Source organism: Pristiophorus japonicus, chromosome 3, assembly GCF_044704955.1.
Source record: "Pristiophorus japonicus isolate sPriJap1 chromosome 3, sPriJap1.hap1, whole genome shotgun sequence".
NCBI lineage: Eukaryota > Metazoa > Chordata > Chondrichthyes > Pristiophoridae > Pristiophorus > Pristiophorus japonicus.
The window spans coordinates 18,546,720-18,568,537 of NC_091979.1; the positions used below are offsets into that span (position 1 = coordinate 18,546,720).

The 21,818-nt window shown below is 44.4% G+C and overlaps 1 protein-coding gene across 4 annotated transcripts in view; it reads right to left on the reverse strand.

Annotated features, from left to right (window-relative positions):
* LOC139259675 (tubulin monoglutamylase TTLL4-like) overlaps nucleotides 1-21,818 on the reverse strand; it is a 110,698-nt gene that overhangs the window by 11,152 nt on the left and 77,728 nt on the right. For 3 of the 4 annotated variants that reach the window (XR_011592628.1, XM_070875236.1, XM_070875235.1), the window contains 3 exons: nucleotides 17,286-17,405; nucleotides 9,368-9,458; nucleotides 3,582-3,792 (listed from right to left, as the gene is read on the reverse strand). Coding sequence is in view for 2 of the 4 variants with exons in the window: in XM_070875236.1 (XP_070731337.1) it covers nucleotides 3,582-3,792; nucleotides 9,368-9,458; nucleotides 17,286-17,405 (422 nt within the window). In the remaining 2 variants the exon portion in view is untranslated. The remainder of the gene's footprint in view (nucleotides 1-3,581; nucleotides 3,793-9,367; nucleotides 9,459-17,285; nucleotides 17,406-21,818) is intronic. The other variant, XR_011592629.1, reaches the window with a different exon arrangement.

The following is a 21,818-nucleotide window of genomic DNA, read 5'->3' on the forward strand; positions in this document are numbered from 1 at the left end:
TCAATTAAGTCTCCCCTCAGCTCCAAAGAAAACAACCCCAGCCTATCCAATCTATCCTCATAGCTAATATTCTCCAGTGCTGGCAACATCCTCATAAATCTCCTCAGTACCCTCTATGGTGCCAATCTAGAAGAAGAACAGGACCGTTTGATATAAAACACAGATTCCCGTTACAATTTGAGAAATTGTGCGATATCCTCAACCTTTGAAATCCTGAATTTCCAACTGCTAGGAGATATTCCTGTTACATGCTAGTGAGTACAGAAATATGAGGATAGAGCAGATGAATGCGTGGCTGAAGAGATGGTGCAGGCGGGAGGGCTTTAGATTCCGGCGGCATTGGCACCGATGGGGCAGAAGAGCCAAAGACGACCGTTTGGGGGAGAAATGGTTTGGAAGAGAAATGGTTTGGAAGAATCACCAGAGCAAAATTTGCAAGGGGACTAAATGATTTCAAAACTGAAAGACACGATTGGTGAAGCACTCTGGATTAATGATCGCGCACCTCTTCAGCTATTGACCCAGTCTTTGGCTCAGCAATCTGACGTCAGGACGTTCTACGCACGCACACAGTGATCAAATCTTGGCTGGTCTTCTGGGTTAGGGTAGCGGAGGCAAAAAAACAACAATTGTTGGTTGCTGTGGTGGAAGCACCATAGGCTGTTTCTGGATGAATGAACTGAGATGAGCCAAATGAATCTTGTGATCCTCTCACATCCACGCACTCCATCTCAGGCATTTGCTACATAAAGGCAGAATTTTTAAAACTTAAAAAAAAAGATCCTAAAGCCAAAAAAAATTTGATTGTCTCCCTATTGATTTTATTTTTAAACAAACATGATTGTTTTGAGACACCCTCACTAAACACACTAGATTGGCACAGGTTTGCGTTGTAAGTCACCGACATTAGATTTTCTATGTAATAAATTTCACTTAGTGAAACATGGTGGTCAGAACATGGAACTTGCTACCACGTGGAGTAGTTGAATTGCAGAGATTTAAGGGGAAGCTAGGTCAGTACTTGATGAAGAAAGATATGCTGATCGGGTTAGATGATGTAGGGTGGGAGGAGTCTTGTGTGGAACATGAATGCCAGTACAGACCAGTTGGGCCGAATTTCTTTGCTGAAAATTCTACAAAATACCCAGGAAATTTCAAGGCTTACAATGAGGATCCCAAATTTGCACCCTGGATTCAGCATTTGAACATAGGATAAAACAAAGCTTTAGAAAGATTTACCACATCACAAATCCCACCCAGACTCATAAGAACATAAGAAATAGGAGCAGGGGTAAGTCATTTGGCCCCTTGAGCCTGCTCAGCCTTTCAATAAGATCTTGGCCTCAACTCAGCTCCACTTCCATGCCCGCTCCCCATAACCTTTGACTCCCCTTTTGTATCAATTTGAGTTCATAATATAAGATACGGACGAGGAAGACTATTTGGCCTATCCTAGCTCATAGAAACATAGAAAATAGGTGCAGCAGTAAGCCATTCGGCCCTGCGAGCCTGCACCACCATTCAATAAGATCATGGCTGATCATTCACCTCAGTACCCCTTTCCTGCTTTCTCATCCACTTAAAGACCCTACAGCCTCCCTCCCCACAGCAACCAGTTTCTTAAATGGTGCCTGAGTGTTGCCTCACTCACCACCCACACGTCCATCATACTTTGTATGAAGAACTTTCTGACACTACTTGCAAATTGGCTTTTCACTCGCGGCCCTTGTCCTAAAGTCTGAAGTGATGTCCCGGTTTTAACTTTCCCATACCACTCATCAACTCGTATATCTTTAGGGCGTCGCCTCTCAGTTACTTCCTTTCAAAGTTGAAAAACCCACCTTTCTTCAGTCTGTCTTCAAAATTAGCCAGCCCCCGTCAAACGCCAGGGATCACCAAACTGCCCTTCTCTGCTTGACTGCATCTCAATGATGAGAATGCAACACTGTCCTCACAAGAGCACTGGACAGCCTTAAGCACAGACATTCCCCAATGTGCACTATGTGATAGCTGTACAATTCAGCAATCGACTTGGTTTGCTGGTCCAGTGATGAGCACTTATTAAACACACTGGATTAATATGCCTCGATCCTTTTTAACTTTACCCGTGTTTATTTTGACACTATGCATAACATCTACTTTTCTTTCTACGTGCAATACTTTACAAGGGTCAGTGGGTAGCACTCTGGCCTGAGTTAGAAGGTTGTGGGTTCAAGTCCCACTCCAGAGACCGGAGCACAAAATCTAGGCTGACACTCCAAGTGCAGTACTGAGGGACTGCTTCACTGTCGGATGTGCCGTCTCTCGAATGAGATGTTTAACATCCATTTGAGAGAGCAGAGGGTTTAAGAAAAATGGCACTATTTTGAAGAAGAGCTGGGGGAGTTACCCCCGGTGTCCCGGCCAATATTTATCCCTCAACCAATGTCACTAAGACAACGTATCTGCTCATTATCACATTACTGTTTGCGGGAGCTTGCTGTGCGCAATTTGGCTGCCGTGTTTCACACATTACAACAGCGACTACACCTGAAAAAGTACTACATTGGCTGTGAAGCACTTTGGGAGGTCCAGTGGTTGTGAAAGCCGCTATATAAATGCAAGTCAATTTTTCTTTTACATCATCTGCCACTATCTCGCCCACTTAAATATGTATCTTCTCCCCCAACTCATTGTGCCTCCAGATTCAAATGCCATCTTGTTACCACTGCATGCGCAACAGAAAATGGTCCCGACCAATACCCAGCCAATCTGGTAGTAGCAACCAGCATCCACTGCACGGTGGAAGGTGTATTTGGGATAGTGCTTCACCAGAAGGGAGCCCGTCTTTTATTGGCCCGAAAATTGCGGCCTCTCCAGGTGAGTACGACGTGCGCGCACCCGAAGAGGCCTCGCAAATGTCGCTTCCCGGCGCACGATGCGCACGTGCCGAGAACCGGCTTTTGCAATCTGTCAAAATAGATCACATGCATCCCTGCAGGAAGGACATTGGCAGGGCAGAGATTTGGGCTATTTGCCCAGCGAATATCCTTCAACCTCTTACACCTGGTAAAAGCAGGCGTATAGCTTACTTTTACCAGCGTAAGAGTTTTAAAACATAGAAAAAATAAATGTTATTACTTATTTTTATATTATGAAGGCAAGTTTATTTTGAAAACTATCAAAACATTTTTTTTTTTTAAATTAAATTCACAAAAATACATTTTTCTCTAAAACATTTAATTTAATGCAATTTCTATTAATTTTTTTTTTTTTTTAAGTGTTTTTTTAGTGTGCGTTTTATTTGATTTTAGGGGTATTCTCATCAATAGTAATGGAAGCCCGGAGTTCCCATTACTGTGAATGAGAATACTACATTGTGATTGATGGTGCAGGTTCACGTGATCCCAGGATACGTATAGGCTCCTGGAAGACATGGGCCCATAGGCTGGGCTGTGCATCTAGGCCTCGGAGCGCAGGTCTATGTTTCTCCGGGACCACCGGGTATTTTCGTCAAATAAATTTCGGTCGGACGCAATTTTCGGGCCATTTTCTCGCCCGGGTTGCTTCAGGAATGAAGACGTTAAAACATTTTGCAGTACCTGCCTCTCTGTGCTGACCGTACTTTTGTTCCCACAGGTCAAGCAAGATGTTAAAGTAGCGGGGCTGCTCGAAGAAGCGGAGATAGCGCGACGAGAACCGGCAGGGGAAGATCCGTTCAAACTGTCCACGGCGGTTGTTCTCATCTTCTGATTCCATCAACATCCGGATATCGTCAGGGGTAAGAATGTCCAGCAGAGAGCAATAGAAATCCTGAAAAACATTAAAAATCAAATGATCACCTTCCTGTCCATAAATACAAGGCGGCTGGAAATACACAGATCTGTCAGCATTTGTAAAGAGAAGGGGTTATCATCATCATAGGCAGTCCCTCAGAATCGAGGAAGACTTGCTTCCATTCTAAAAGTGAGTCCTTAGATGGCGGAACAGTCCAATACGAGAGTCACAGTCCCTGTCACAGGTGGGACAGAGAGTGGTTGGAGGAAAGGGTGGGTGGGACTGGTTTGCTGCACACTCCTTCCGCTGCCTACGCTGGGTTTCTGCATGCTCTCGGCGATGAGACTCGAGGTGCTCAGCGCCCTCCCGGATGCACTTTCTCCACTTAGGGCGGTCTTTGGCCAGGGACTCCCAGCTGTCGGTGGGGATGTTGCACTTTATCAGGGAGGTAAAATGTTTAGACTGTAGACCCTCTATCAGTCTGATTTCCCCGAGTGGATTCTTAATAATTGCACATTAGCCGCGAAGCTTTATCTAGATCTTTAGAGCAGATACACAAAGAAAATAACACAGTGACATCGTCACCCTGCATGCTCTTCCTCACGCTGAAATTATGACTCTCTACATTCTCTGCTACTCTAACAGGGGTCTCAGAACTGGGATGAGAGGGATGTCTTATGATGAGAGACTGTGTAGAATGGGCCCATACTCTCTGAAGTTTAGAAGAATGAGAGGTGATCTCATTGAAACATAAGATTCTGAGGGGGATTGACAGGGTAGATGCTGAGAGGTTGTTTCCCCTGGTTGGAGTGACGAGAACTTGGGGGCACAGTCTCAGGATAAGGGGAAGGCTACTTAAGACGGAGATGAAGAGGAATTTCTTCACTCACCGAGTTGTGAATTTTTGGAATTCTCTGCCCCAGAGGGCTGAGATGCAGAGTTTCTGAATATATTCAAGGCTGAGATAGATAAGATTTTTGGAGATCAGGCAGGAAAGTGGAGTTGAGGTCGATGATCAGCCATGATCTTATTGAATGGCAGAGCAGGCTCGAGGGGCCTTATGGCCTGCTCCTGCTCCTATTTCTTATGTTCTTATAACCATGGAGTTCCTCACCTTTGTCCTACAATCTTCAAAACCCCAAGACTCGTGTCACCTGATCATTAATTCCTGGTGGAACAAAACTTCACCACCCCCCTCCCACAAACCGGAGAGCGCGAGGAAGCCAGTGATAAGACAACAAAAGCATTACGTCCATCAGACGCTGGATCGTGCAAAGTTAGAAACCTATATGTGCAATGTTATAGAATAGAATCATAGTATAGTACAGCACTGAATGAGGCCGTTCAGCCCATCGAGTCTGTGCTGGTTCTTTCGAAAAGCAGTTAGTCCCACTGCCCCGCATTTTCCCCATATCCCTATAACATTTTCTCCTTCAAGTATTTATCAGATTCCCTTTTGGAGGCTACTATTGAATCTGTATCCACCACCCTATCAGGCAGTGTGCTCCAAATCCTAATCACTCGCTGCTTAAAAACCTTTTCCTCATGTGGCCTCTGGTTCTTTTGCTAATCACCTTAAATCGTGATCGTTATCGACCCTTCAGCCATTGGAAACAGTTTCTCCTTATTTACTCTATCTAAACCCTTTATGATTTTAAACACAGCTATCAAATCTCCTCTTCTCCTTTGAGCAGAGATGGCGAACAACCTCAGCTTCTCCAGTCTATCCACACAGATGCAATCCCTCAGCAGCAATAACCCGCAGAATCCAAACCCTGCAATCAATTAGTTGGCATTTGTTTCTGCCGATGTTAATAACGCTTCAAAACTGGGCTGGAGTTTAATATCTTGATATTTCAAGTAACAGTGTTGATATTTGATGTCTCCAAGATAAGAGGAGACTAATTGATGTCCTGTTTCTGACTGCTCCATTTTTGATCGGGGTGGAGGAGCAGTGAGCGATCAGGGCCCAGAAGCATCGTGATCGGGGTCCAGGAGAGACAAGGGTTCGGGGCCCAGGAGAGGCGAGGGCCCAGGGGCAGCATGGGCCAGCCCACACTGCAATCTATGCATAGTAGGAGCATGTGTGCGCACTAGGTCCGTGAAGCAGAGCTTGGTCTCCAGTCGTCTTGGTTAACCCTTGCCACTGGACCAAGACCTCGCTCTGTCAAGCCTGTGTGGTGGCTGGTGTGCAACAGCCACCCATAAGAACATAAGAACATAAGAATTAGGAACAGGAGTAGGCCATCTAGCCCCTCGAGCCTGCCCCGCCATTCAATAAGATCATGGCTGATTTGGTCGTGGACTCAGCTCCACTTACCCGCCCGCTCCCCGTAACCCTTAATTCCCTTATTGGTTAAAAATCTATCTATCTTTGATTTGAATACATTCAATGAGCTAGCCTCAACTGCTTCCTTGGGCAGAGAATTCCACAGATTCACAACCCTCTGGGAGAAGAAATTCTTTCTCAACTCGGTTTTAAATTGGCTCCTCCGTATTTTGAGGCTGTGCCCCCTAGTTCTAGTCTCCCCTACCAATGGAAACAACCTCTCTGCCTCTATCTTGTCTATCCCTTTCATGATTTTAAATGTTTCTATAAGATCACCCCTCATCCTTCTGAACTTCAACGAGTAAAGACCCAGTCTACTCAATCTATCATCATAAGGTAACCCCCTCATTTCTGGAATCAGCCTCGTGAATCGTCTCTGTACCCCTTCCAAAGCTAGTATATCCTTCCTTAAGTAAGGTGACCAAAACTGCACGCAGTACTCCAGGTGCGGCCTTACCAATACCTTATACAGTTGCAGCAAGACCTCCCTGCTTTTGTACTCCATCCCTTTCGCAATGAAGGCCAATATTCCATTTGCCTTCCTGATTACTTGCTGCACCTGCAAACTAACCTTTTGGGATTCATGCACAAGGATCCAAAAAGAGTTTCGTGCACAAGGACCCCCAGGTCCCTTTGCACCACAGCATGTTGTAATTTCTCCCCATTCAAATAATATTCCCTTTTACTGTTTTTTTTCCCCAAGGTGGATGACCTCACACTTTCCGACATTGTATTCCATCTGCCAAACCTTAGCCCATTCGCTTAACCTATCCAAATCTCCTTGCAGTCTCTCTGTGTCCTCTACACAACCCGCTTTCCCACTAATCTTAGTGTCATCTGCAAATTTTGTTGCACTGCACTCTGTCCCCTCTTCTAGGTCATCTATGTATATTGTAAACAGTTGTGGTCCCAGCACTGATCCCTGTGGCACACCACTAACCACTGATTTCCAACCGGAAAAGGACCCATTTATCCCGACTCTCTGCTTTCCGTTCGCCAGCCAATTCTCTATCCATGCTAATACATTTCCTCTGACTCCGCATACCTTTATCTTCTGCAGTAACCTTTTGTGTGGCACCTTATCGAATGCCTTTTGGAAATCTAAATACACCACATCCATCGGTACACCTCTATCCACCATGCTCATTATATCCTCAAAGAATTCCAGTAAGTTAGTTAAACATGATTTCCCTTTCATGAATCCATGCTGCGTCTGCTTGATTGCACTATTCCTATCCAGATGTCCCGCTATTTCTTCCTTAATGATAGTTTCAAGCATTTTCCCCACAACAGATGTTAAACCAACCGGCCTATAGTTACCTGCCTTTTGCCTGCCCCCTTTTTTAAACAGAGGCGTTACATTAGCTGCTTTCCAATCCGCTGGTACCTCCCCAGAGTCCAGAGAATTTTGGTAGATTATAACGAATGCATCTGCTATAACTTCAGCCATCTCTTTTAATACCCTGGGATGTATTTCATCAGGACCAGGGGACTTGTCTACCTTCAGTCCCATTAGCCTGTCCAGCACTACTCCCCTAGTGATAGTGATTGTCTCAAGGTCCTCCCTTCCCACATTCCTGTGGCCTGCAAATTTTGGCAACATTAAAAGAATCCACGCACAGGCATCTTCCAGCCTTTAGTATGTAGTTCGGAACCAGATTGTCAGGTTTCTCATTGAAACACCTGTGAACTCATCCCTTTTTAGTGTGGAAGCAGGTCATCCTCGATACAAGGGACTGCCGAATACTAATCCCTCAAACCATGGAACCATTCGAGTAAATCTTTCGATGGTTTTATTTCGCTGGAGTGCCCTGGTGGACACTGATGCCAGAAAGCTCTATACCACAATATCCATCAAGATGAATTGTAACATAAGGACTGCCAGCTCACTGAGAACCAGTGCATCTACAGGGTTGTAGTGATACCCGCCCTCCTGTACGGCTCAGAGACATGGACCATGTACAGTAGACATCTCAAGTCTCTGGAGAAATACCACCAACAATGTCTCCGCAAGATCCGACAAATCCCTTGGGGGGACAGATCCAACATTAGCGTCCTCGATCAGGCCAACATCCCCAGCATTAAAGCACTGACCACACTTGATCAACTCTGCTGGGCAGGCCACATCGTTCGCATGCCAGACATGAGGCTCCCAAAGCAAGCGCTCTACTCTGAACACTTTCACGGCAAGCGAGCCAAAGGTGGGCAGAGGAATTGTTTCAAGGACACCCTCAAAGCCTCCTTGATAAAGGGCAACATCCCAACCAAACCTGGGAGTCCCTGGCCAAAGACCGCCCTAAGTGGAGGAAGTGCATCCGGGAGGGCGCTGAGCACCTCGAGCTGAGAGCATGCAGAAATCAAGCGCATGCAGCGGAAGGAGTGTACGGCAAACTAGTCCCACCCACCCTTTCCCTCAATGATTATCTGTCCCACTTGTGACAGGGACTGTAATTCCGGTATTGGACTGTTCAGCTACCTGAGGAATCATTTTTAGAGTGGAAGTAAGTCTTCCTCAATTCCGAGGGACTGCCTATGATAATTATACTTTTCAACTCTGAGGGTGTACTGCACGCCACACCTTAGTCCTTTGCCTAGTACAGGAACAAGCCAGTACATGTTCTACTAAATTTGCAAGGAGCAGATAGGTGGGCAATAATGTTCTTTTAAAGAAACTGTACAAGAATTCAAAGTCTTAAAACGGTCACAAAATATTGGTGAAAACAACAACGTTTCAGTTTTCGTCAAGAGTGCACCTTTGAGTAGCACGAGCGATGGGACAGCAAGCCCATTGAGCTGGTTCAATTAAGTGCCGTCAGGCTACAAAATGGCAGGAGGGCCAAACTCTTACCAAGCAGGGCTCAGGCAGTTCAAATGAATGGATGGTTTGTCACATATAATTAGTGATGAGCAGTTACATCAGGGCACTACTTCTTATGTTCTTATGTTAAAAGCTGGGAAAAACTGCGATGAGGAGAAATTTCTTCTCTGAGGGCTGTAAATCTGTGGAATTCGCTGCCTCAGAGAGCTGTGGAAGCCTGGACATTGAATAAATTCAAGACCGAGAGAGACAGTTTCTTAACCAATAAGGGATTAAGGGAAGCGGGCAGGGAAGTGGACCCGAGTCCACGATCGGTTCAGCCATGATCGTATTAAATGGCGGAGCAGGCTCGAGAGGCCATATGGTCTACTCCTGCTCCTATTTCTAATGTTATGTTCTTATGTAATAACCCATCAATTTGCACTTCAGATGATGCAAAATGAAGCAGTGAAAAGACTGCTTACCATTGGCGGCGATTTCTGGCTCAGATAGTAGACTCGCTTCAGCTTCTCGTCTGCTGAAAGTTCAGCGCTTTTTGGCCTGGATCCTGATGCACTGCAGAACAGAAAAGAGATTTCATTCTTTTTGTACTCGAGACAGACATTAATACCGAGGAATGGAACACTTTCCATTTCACTCACCCACAGTCACCATCATACACTCCCCCACTCAGATACAGTACAGTTGGATTCAGAATAAAGGTCCCAGCATGCTGCTGCAACAACACACATCAGCCCCAACATCCACTGTGCCAATTCTTTCCCCGTTTCCATCCTGTGGCCTCTCGGAGTGAGAATGTCGATTAGTGTTGTGTCGGCTCGAGCCCGCGAACAGGCAGCAGATTACATTCTCACCACCTGCCTCCGCTGGATTTGAACCCAGCCCCAAACATGAAAAGCCAGTGCTGAACTCTAACACATTTGGTGCTGCACCTTCGTTAATCCTTATAAACACATGTTTGAGAGACACAGGTTAGAACAATCACAAGTTTCCTGATTCCTATGATTACAGCATAGAAACATAGAAATCTACAGCGCAGAAGGAGGCCATTTCGGCCCATGGTGTCCGTGCCGGCCGACAAAGAGCCACACGGCCCTCGGTCAGCAGCCCTGAAGGTTACATATAAACCTATGAATAATGGCGGAAAGGTGAAGAGCACCCAGGTACAATCAGTCCGCCCCACACAACTGTGACACCCCTTATACTGAAACATTCTACACTCCACCCCAATCGGAGCCATGTGATCTTCTGGGAGAGGCAAAAATCAGATTAAAAACCTAAGCCAATTGGGGGAAAAAAAAAATCTGGGAAAATTCCTCTTCGATTAACACCATTACACTAATATCCATCCCTCCCGTGTGATGAAAAAATCATCGGTTACAAACCGTAATGTAAGGGAAGCACCTTGTATTCAAACTTCCCATTTTACACTGAAATAGGTATTTTATAAAAAAATATCAATTTTCAAAGCTGATGGGAGACACACAAGTTTCAGTTTCGTGCCCCGCTCAGTGGTGTCACTGACGGAGAATGTCCCCACAGATCCATTGGAAGCAATGGGGAATGTGACCTGACTAATGTGTCACTCTACAGCTGAACGAGCGACCTCCCTCCGCCTCCCCCATTATTGCTGATAGCGTCCCTGGGGCTCCGACTGGTGACTGCAGCCTGTGACCAAACGGCTGCAGACTCAACCTTGCACATGTCATTAGCTCAGAATCATATCGTTTTGTTCTAAAAAAAAAACCAGCCAAACGGGATTCTGAGAGTGATATTCTTCAGACTAAAATTTTAGTAAAACTATTTTAGCTCCAGACTTGTCTTCCCTCTTAAACATAAGAAATAGGAGCAGGAGTAGGCCATTTGGCCCTCAAGCTTGCTCCACCATTCAATAAGATCTTGGCCTCAACTCCACTTACCCGCCGGCTCCCTCATCGTTCAAAAATCTGTCTATCTCCGCCTTAAATATATTCAATGACCCAGCCTCCACAGCTCTCTGGGGCAGAGAACTCCACATATTTAGAGAGAGAGAAGATATTCCTCCTCATTTCCATTTTAAATGGGCGACCCCTTATTCTGAAACTGTCTCCCCCAGTTCTAGATTCCCCGAGGGGAAACATCCTCTCTGCAACTACCCTGTCAAGGCCCCTCAGAATCTTATACGTTTCAATATGATCACCTCTCATTCTTCTGAACACCAATGAGTATAGGCCCAACCTTTCTTCGTAAGACAACCTGCCATCTCAGGAATCAACCTCGTGAACCTTCTCTGAATTGCCTCCAACGTAAGTATATCACACCTTAAATAAGGAGACCAAAGCTGTATGCAGTACTCCTTAAATAAGATCACAATCAACTACATCACCAACTTTAATTCTTAAGAGCAAAAATAAATAGTTGAACCAAATAATCCAGGTGGAAGTATTCTGACCAGAGGAATAGGTGGGACAATAAAAACAAGTAAGAAATATTTCAACACTAGGGCTGAGGGAATTAAAAATTAACATGTCTCACTAACAAGGACACTTCCATTTAAAAAGAATGTTGCATTTTACTATTTAAGAAATACAATATTTCCCATTATCCTTTATTAATCATGTGATTATTAGCTTGCGGTCAATTCTCAATTCATGGGTAATGAGGCTCTTAAAAAAAAACCTTTTGCAAGAAGTAATTAGAATTGGAGTAGACCTCATATAAAATGGGCCAACTTGCTAGATCGGGGCACAGAATCAGAGAAATTTACAGCACGGAAGGAGGCCATTTTGGCCCATCGTGTTCGCATCGGCCGACCAAGAGCTATCCAGCCGAATCCCACTTTCCAACTCTTGGTCCGTTACCTTGTAGAAGCGCACACCCAAGTACTTTTTAAATGCGATGAGGGTTGATGCCTCGACCACCATTTCAGGCAGTGAGTTCCAGACCCCAAACACCCTCTGGGTGAAGAAATTTTCCCTCAAATCCCCCCTAAGTCTCCAACCAATTACATTAAATCGATACCCTTGCGGCTTGCGCAGTTAGACATTTTCCTGCACCCTTCAGCTCAAATACAATTTGCGGCGCAATTTGCTGCAAGTGAGCGCTGATAATGGTGCGAAGGGGCACCCAGAACCTCAGTGAACGATGGGACCCATAGTTTATATCGTTTATAGACCCCCAAATAATAACTTCATGGTGGGGCGGGCAATAATCAAGGGAATAATGGAGGCATGTGAAAAAGGAACGGCAGTAGTCATGGGGGATTTTAACCTACATATCGATTCGTCAAATCAAATCACACTGGGTAGCCTTGAGGAGGAATTCATAGAATGCATACGGGATTGTTTCTTAGAACAGTATGTTACAGAACCTACAAGGGAGCAAGCCATCTTAGATCTGGTCCTGTGTAATGAGACAGGAAAAATAAACGATCTCCTCGTAAAAGATCCTCTTGGGATGAGTGATCACAATAGTGAATTTGTAATACAGATTGAGGATGAGGAAGTTGTGTCAGAAACGAGCGTACTATGCTTAAACAAAGGGGACTACAGTGGGACGAGGGCAGAGTTGGCTAAAGTAGACTGGAAACAAGGTCTAAACGGTGGCACCATTGAGGAACAGTGGAGGACTTTTAAGGAGCTCTTTCATAGTGCTCAACAAAAATATATTCCAGTGAAAAAGAAGGGCGGCAAGAGAAGGGATAACCAGCCGTGGATAACCAAGGAAATAAAGGAAAGTATCAAATCAAAGACCAATGCGTATAAGGTGGCCAAGGTTAGTGGGAAACTAGAGGATTGGGAAAATTTTAAGCAACAGCAAAGAATGACTAAAAAAGCAATAAAGAAAGGGAAGATAGATTACAAAGGTAAACTTGCACAAAACATAAAAACAGATAGTAAAAGCTTTTACAGATATATAAAACGGAAAAGAGTGACTAAAGTAAATGTTGGCCCTTAGAAGATGAGAAGGGGGATTTAATAATGGGAAATGTGGAAATGGCTGAGACCTTAAACAATTATTTTGCTTCCGTCTTCACAGTGGAAGACACAAAAACCATGCCAAAATTTGCAGGCCACAGGAATGTGGGAAGGGAGGACCTTGAGACAATCACTAGTGCTGGACAGGCTAATGGGACTGAAGGTAGACAAGTCCCCTGGTCCTGATGAAATGCATCCCAGGGTATTAAAAGAGATGGCTGAAGTTATAGCAGATGCATTCGTTATAATCTACCAAAATTCTCTGGACTCTGGGGAGGTACCAGCGGATTGGAAAGCAGCTAATGTAACGCCTCTGTTTAAAAAAGGGGGCAGGCAAAAGGCAGGTAACTATAGGCCGGTTGGTTTAACATCTGTTGTGGGGAAAATGCTTGAAACTATCATTAAGGAAGAAATAGCAGGACATCTAGATAGGAATAGTACAATCAAGCAGACGCAGCATGGATTCATGAAAGGGAAATCATGTTTAACTAACTTACTGGAATTCTTTGAGCATGGTGGATAGAGGTGTATTTAGATTTCCAAAAGACATTCGATAAGGTGCCACACAAAAGGTTACTGCAGAAGATAAAGGTACGCGGAGTCAGAGGAAATGTATTAGCATGGATAGAGAATTGGCTGGCGAACAGAAAGCAGAGAGTCGGGATAAATGGGTCCTTTTCCGGTTGGAAATCAGTGGTTAGTGGTGTGCCACAGGGATCAGTGCTGGGACCACAACTGTTTACAATATACATAGATGACCTAGAAGAGGGGACAGAGTGTAGTGCAACAAAATTTGCAGATGACACTAAGATTAGTGGGAAAGCGGGTTGTGTAGAGGACTCAGAGAGGCTGCAAGGAGATTTGGATAGGTTAAACGAATGGGCTAAGGTTTGGCAGATGGAATATAATGTCGGAAAGTGTGAGGTCATCCACCTTGGGGGAAAAAAACAGTAAAAGGGAATATTATTTGAATGGGGAGAAATTACAACATGCTGTGGTGCAGAGGGACCTGGGGGTCCTTGTGCATGAAACTCTTTTAGGATCCTTGTGCATGAAACTCTTAAGGTTAGTTTGCAGGTGCAACAGGTAATCAGGAAGGCGAATGGAATGTTGGCCTTCATTGCGAGAGGGATGGAGTACAAAAGCAGGGAGGTCCTGCTGCAACTGTATAAGGTATTGGTAAGGCCGCACCTGGAGTACTGCGTGCAGTTTTGGTCACCTTACTTAAGGAAGGATATACTAGCTTTGGAAGGGGTAGAGACGATTCACTAGGCTGATTCCAGAAATGAGGGGGTTACCTTATGATGATAGATTGAGTGGACTGGGTCTTTACTCGTTGGAGTTCAGAAGGATGAGGGGTGATCTTATAGAAACATTTAAAATCATGAAAGAGATAGACAAGATAGAGGCAGAGAGGTTGTTTCCACTGGTCGGGGAGACTAGAACTAGGGGGCACAGCCTCAAAATACGGAGGAGCCAATTTAAAACCGAGTTGAGAAAGAATTTCTTCTCCCAGAGGGTTGTGAATCTGTGGAATTCTCTGCCCAAGGAAGCAGTTGAGGCTAGCTCATTGAATGTTTTCAAGTCAAAGATAGATAGATTTTTAACCAATAAGGGAATTAAGGGTTACGGGGAGAGGGCGGGTAAGTGGAGCTGAGTCCACGACCAGATCAGCCATGATCTTATTGAATGGCGGAGCAGGCTCGAGGGGCTAGATGGCCTACTCCTGTTCCTAATTCTTATGTTCTCTAAGATCGGATTGAGAGAGAAAAAAAGAGGCAAATTAAAAGAATAAAATTAAAATATTTAAAATTTGACATTTTTAAATCTCTACCAAGAATTTACTGCACAAGACGGAATAGTTCAATTTTCTGGGCTGGAGAGATTGATTGGCACTGCATTAACAATTATCACATCGTTAAAAGGGTACTTGCGCTATTAATTATGAGCCCTAATTTTCTCCAGCGAGTTTAATGAGCAATTAATGTTCAAATCCTTGTTCTTGAAAATAACAAGGAGGCCAAGAGAGAGATGCTGATTGTGCAATGCAATGGCAGAGCGGTGTAAATGGACCAGCATGTTCTGGAGATTCGCAACTCACGCTGTGTCTCTTTTCCCCCTGAACTTGCTGGCTGATTTACTCATTAATCACGTCATGCGCTGTGAATTTTCCGTTATTTTTCCAGGAAGATTTGGCCCATTTTACACGAATTACTGAAAGTTAACATGCAGGTACAGCAAGCAATTAAGAAAGCAAATGGTATGTTGGCCTTTATTTCAAGAGGATTTGAGTACAAGAGGAAAGACACCTTAGTGCAATTATATAGGGTCCTGGTGAGACCACACCTGGAGTATTGTGTACAGTTTTGGTCTCCTTACCCAAGGAAGGATACACTTGCCATTGAGGGAATGCAGCGAAGGTCCACCAGACTAATTCTTGGGATGGGGGGGGGGGGGGGAGGGATTGTCCTATGAGGAGAGATTGAGGAGAGTGGGCCTATATTCTCTCGAGTTTAGAAGAATGAGAGGTGATCTCATTGAAACATACAAAACTCTGACAGGGTAGATGCAGGGGTGATGTTTTCTCTGGCTGGGGAGTCGAGAACAAGGGGTCACAGTCTCAGAATAAGGGGTTGATCATTTAGGACTGAGATGAGGAGAAACTTTTTCACTCAGAGGCTGGTGAATCTTTGGAATTCTCTACCCTAGAGGGCAGTGGAGGCTCAGCCTGAGTACGTTCAAGTCAGAGATTGATAGATTTTTGGATATTAAGGGAATCAAGGGATGAGGATAGTGCAGGAAAGTGGAGTTGAGGTAGAAGATCAGCCATGATCTTACTGAATGGCGGAGCAGGCTCGAGGGGCCAAACAGCCTAATTCTGCTCCTCATTCTTATGTTATGTTCTCACTCGCGTTGAGCTCTGAACTAAAACTTTTCCGAGGTGGAGAGAAGGGAATGGGAGAACCAAGAGTAAACAATAAAGTGTTAAACTGTCTCATTTTAATTAGAAAAAAAGCTATACAGAAAAACATTTTAAACACTACAAGAAACAAAAGGATATCAGGGCTTGGTAAAGTATCTTGGGACCACTGTAACCCATGCACCATACAGCTCATACTTCTACTGTTGCAACTGAAGAAAAATGTTTATGCTTTCAGATTTTATTTACTCCCCTTACAAATAGATATCAAAGAAAGTGGCTGGTGTACATTTATGGAACAATAGTAATTTCAGCACTGGAGGCCGCCATTCTGCCCGTGCTAAATTCACATCTGAACTCTCTAACCGAACCCCATTTCCTTGCTCACTCACTGTATAGAAACATAGAAAATAGCAGTATTAGGCCATTTGGCCCTTCGAGTCTGCACCGCCATTCAATATCATGGCTGATCCTCTATCTCAACACCATATTCTGCTTTTTCCCCATACCCCTTGATGCCTTTTGTTTCTAGAAATCTATCTATCTCCCTCTTAAATATATTCAGTGACTTGGCCTCCACAGCCTTCTGTGGTAGAGAATTCTACCAACCTCAGTGAAAAAATTTCTCCTCCTCCTTAGTCCTAAATTTCCTACCCCGTATCCTGAGACTGTGACCCCTTGTTCTAGACTTCCCAGCCGGGGAAACATCCTCCTCGCATCCAGTCTATCCAATCCAATCAGAATTTTATATGTTTCAATGAGATCCCAGTTCAGTCTTCTAAACTCTAGTGAATACAGGCCTAGTCGACCCAACCTCTCCTCATAAGACAGTCCTGCCATCCCAGAATCAGTCTGGTGAACCGTCGCTGCACTCCCTCTATGGCAAGTATATCCTTTCTTAGGTAAGGAGACCAAAATTGCACACAATAACTCCAGGTGCGGTCTCACCAAGGCCCAGTATAACTGTAGCAAGACATCCTTGCTCCTGTACTCAAATCCTCTAGCAATAAAAGTATCCTTTAACATTTTTCTTCAACATGCTTCTGTTAATTTGAGGTCGTTTTTCTGCTCAAATTAAAAACAAGAGTCTAGGTACTTTTTTTTGTTGCTCTACAATTTCAGTATAATATGAATTAAGCAACTTCAAGTTAAGATGAGCAGCCTGTAATTCCCTCTTCAATGCCGTCACTGAGTCAAGTCACACACACCGGGGCAGCAAACAGACGGAGGCCATTCGGCCCATCGTGCCTGTGCCAGCTTTGGCTCACTAAATCAACACCACACAAACCCAACCACGTATCCACTGAGCTCCCCACCCAGGGAACACTCTACAGCATAATTTGACACGATTAGCCAAGTGTCCATGATAAACTACACGACGGCCACTTCACTGAAGCGAGCGATTTGGCATGCTGTCTCCTTCGGTTTTTGCAGTGACTGGGAACCGTGTGATTTAATACATCTTGGCAGCAAAAGTGCGAGGAACACAGACTGCAGCTTCTTTACCTTTTTGTGGGGTTTAGTGTTACATCGTCCTTATGAGGGATAATGAATCCAGCCAGATTTAGGAGATCGCTAATCATCTGTCCTTTAATGCTAACGTCCAGTGCAGAATTTGAATGCAAGCTGAGTGGAAGAGGTTAAGAGGATTAGAGGTTACAATGACTCAGCAACAAAGCGGATTAGTTTACAAGGAGCAATGTTTGCCAACATAGGTTACTGCAATCTAAAATTAATTTCTTATGTAAAGCATTTTAAGACTTTGAAAAACACAATTAACCTCTATAAAAATGAAATGTTTTCTTTAAAAACCACTATCTTTCTTGAATTGTATTTTTCTTATAGTCAAGCTTGTACTCATTAATTCCTGTGCTTTCTCAGTCAGTCACATATAGCAACTCCGGCTTAGGAAACTGAGTCAGACAGCAGGTGGGCAGCAATACATAGAATCATACAGCACAGACGGAGGCCATTCGGCCCATCGTTCTGTGCCAGCTCTTGGAAAGAGCGATCCAATTAGTCCCACTCCTCTGCTCTTGCCCCGTAGCCCTGCAAATTTTTACTTTTTCAAGTATTTACACAATTCCCTTTTGAAAGTTACTACTGAATTTGCGTCCACCACCCTTTCAGGCAGCACGTTCCTGATGACAGCTCCAAAATTGCAAGGGGGAATAGCGTATAAAAGCAGAGAAGTCCTGCTACAACTGTACAGGGTATTGGTGAGGCCACACCTGGAGTACTGCGTACAGTTTTGGTCTCTGTATTTAAGGAGGGATATACTTGCATTGGAGGCCGTTCAGAAGGTTCACAAGGTTGATTCCAGAGATGAGGGAGTTGACTTATGAGGATAGGTTGGGCCTATACACATTGGAGTTCAGAAGAATGAGAGGTGATCTTAGTGAAACTTCTAAGATAATGAGGGGGCTCGACAAGGTAGATGCAGAGAGGATATTTCCACTCATAGGGGGAACTAAAACTAGGGGACACAGTCTTAGAATAAGGGGCCGCCCATTTAAAACTGAGATGAGGAGAAATTTCTGCTGAGGGTTGTAAATATATGGAATTCTCTGCACCAGAGAGCTGTGGAGGCTGGATCATTGAATATATTTAAGGCAGAGATAGACAGATTTTTGAGTGATAAGGGGACAAGGGGTTACGGGGAGCGGGCAGTGAAGTGGAGCTGAGTCCATGATCAGATCAACCATAATCTTATTGAATATTGGAGCAGGCTCGAGGGGCCAAATGGCTTGCTCCTGCTCCTATTTCTTATGTAATACTCACTTGGAAAATATTAGCACTGCTCTAGGTTAACTTTTTTTGATGTGCTGAATTTTTCGGTTCATGTGCCGGGGAATGGTTTTCATCTCGTGGACTTGGGTCAGGCACACTAGATGCTCCCTCACACTTAACCATGTATCTTAATCTCAGTTACAGAAAAGTACCACCTATTGCATCATATAACCACACAGCACAGGAGGAGGCCATTCCACCCATCAAGCCTGTGCCGCCTCTCTGAAAAGAGCTTCAAATTAGTCCCACTCCCCTGCTCTTTCCAAATAGCCCAGCAATTGTTTTCCTTTTTAAGTAGAGATCCAATTTCCTTTTTAGAAGATGGCAACCAGAACGTCACACGGTACAAGTCACAAGTCACGTCACAAGTGTGATCTAACCAACTGGGTTGGCAATTAGTAACTAGTGGGGTGCCACAGGGATCAGTGCTGAGACCCCAACTATTTACATTCTATATTAACGACTTAGAGGAAGGGACTGAGTGTAACATAGCCAAGTTTGCTGACGAAACAAAGATGGGAGGCAAAGCAATGTGTGAAGATGACAAAAAACCTGCAGAAGGATATAGACAGGCTAAAGTGAGTGGGCAAAAATTTGGCAGTTGGAGTATAATGTTGGAATGTGTAAGGTTTGGCAGAAAAAAAAATTGAAGAACAAGTTATCATTTAAATGGAGAAAGATTGCAAAGTGCTGCAGTACAGCGGGACCTGGTGCATGAAATACAAAAGGTTAATATGCAGGTACAGCAAGTGATCAGGAAGGCCAATGGAATCTTGGCCTTTATTGCAAAGGGGATGGAGTATAAAAGCAGGGAAGTCTCTTGCTACAGTTATACAAGGTATTGGTGAGGCCAAACCTGGAATATTGCGTGCAGTTTTGGTTTCCATATTTAAGAAAGGATATACTTGCTTTGGGGGCAGTTCAGAGAAGGTTCACTCGGTTGATTCCGGGGATGAGGGGGTTGACTTACGAGGAAAGGTTGAGTAGGTTGGGCCTCTACTCATTGGAATTCAGAAGAATGAGAGGTGATCTTATCGAAACGTATAAGATTATGAGGGGGCTTGACAAGGTGGATGCAGAGAGGATGTTTCCACTGATAGGGGAGACTAGAACTAGGGAGCATAATCTTAGAATAAGGGGCCATTCATTTAAAACTGAGATGAGGAGGAATTTCCTCTGAGGGTTGTAAATTTGTGGAATTTGCTGCCTCAGAGCTGTGGAAGCTGGGACATTGAATAAATTTAAGGGACCGAGGGTCTAGTGAGAAGGAGGAACTGAAGGAAATCCTTATTAGGCGGGAAGTTGAGTTAGGGAAATTGATGGGATTGAAGGCCGATAAATCCCCGGGGCCGGATAGTTTGCATCCCAGAGTACTTAAGGAAGTAGCCCTAGAAATAGTGATCATTTTCCAACAGTCTATCGACTCTGGATCGGTTCCTCTGGACTGGAGGGTAGCTAATGTAACACCACTTTTTCAGAAGGGAGAGAGAAGGCAGGTAATTATAGACAGGTTAGCCTGACATCAGTAGTGCGGAAAATGTTGGAATCAATTGTTAAAGATGAAATGGTAGCACATTTGAAAAGTAGTGATGGGATCAGTCCAAGTCAGCATGGATTTATGAAAGGGAAATCCTGCTTCACAAATCTAGAATTTTTTAAGGATGTAACTGGTAGAGTGGACAAGGGAAAACCGGTGGATGTGGTGTATTTGGACTTTCAAAAGACTTTTGATAAGGTCCCACATAAGAGATTGGTGTGCAAAATTAAAGTACATGGTATTGGGGGTAATGTACTGACATGGATAGAAAACTGGTTGGCAGACAGGAAGCAGAGAGTCGGGATAAACGGGTCCTTTTCAGAATGACAGACAGTGACTAGTGGGTCTCAGAGCTGGGACCCCAGCTATGTCAATATACATTAATGATTTGGATGAGGGAAGTGAGTGTAATATCTCCAAGTTTGCAGATGACACTAAGCTGGGTGGCGGTGTGAGCTGTGAGGAGGATGCTAAAAGGCTGCAGGGTGACCTGGACAGGTTAGGTGAGTGGGCAAACGAGTGGCAGATGCAGTATAATGTGGATAAATGTGAGGTTATCCACTTTGGTGGCAAAAACACGAAGGCAGATTATCTGAATGGCGGCAGATTAGGAAAAGGGGAGGTGCAACGAGACCTGGGTGTCATGGTACATCAGTCATTGAAAGCTGGCATGCAGGTACAGCAGCCGGTGAAGAAGGCAAATGGTATGTTAGCCTTCATAGCTAGGGGATTTGAGTATAGGAGCAGGGAGGTCTTACTGCAGTTGTACAGGGCCTTAAGTGAGGCCTCACCTAGAATATTGTGTTCAGTTTTGATCTCCTAATCTGACGAAGGACGTTCTTGCTATTGAGGGAGTGCAGTAAAGGTTCACCAGACTGATTCCTGGGATGGCAGGACTGACATATGAGGAGAGACTGGATCGATTGGGCCTGTATTCACTGGAGTTTAGAAGGATGAGAGGGGATCTCATAGAAACATATAAAATTCTGACGGGACTGGACAGGTTAGATGCAGGAAGAATGTTCTCGATGTTGGGAAAGTCCAGAACCAGGGGACATAGTCTAAGGATAAGGGGTAAGCCATTTAGGACCGAGATGAGGAGAAACTTCTTTACTCAGAGTTGTTAACCTGGGGAATTCCCTACCAGAGAGTTGTTGATGCCAGTTCATGGGATATATTCAAGAGGGAGTTAGATATGGCCCTTATGGCTAAAGGGATCAAGGGGTATGGAGAGAAAGCAGGAAAGGGGTACTGAGGTGAATGATCAGCCATGATCTCATTGAATGGTGGTGCAGGCTCGAAGGGCTGAATGGTCTACTCCTGCACCTAGTGTTTCTATGTATCTTGCGCCTCCTGGCAGCCAGGTGCAGGCGGTGCTGGTGGCAATTGAGGGAAAAGGATGTCCGTGCTCGTGACTGGAGAAAAACAAGGAGGAACTGAGATCAAATGGAAACAATGTGCCCAAATATCCCCATAAAAAATAGCTTTTTAAAGCAAATGCAGCGAAAAAGAAAGGTTTTTCTCCAAACAATGTGTGCAAAAATCTGGACCAGTGATTAAAAGACTTGGATTCATATAGCACCTTTCACAACCACCGGACGTCTCAAAGTACTTTACAGCCAATTAAGCACTTTTGGAGTGTAGTCACTGTTGTAATGTGGGAAACGTGGCAGCCCATTTGTGCACAGCAAGCTCCCACACACAGCAATGTG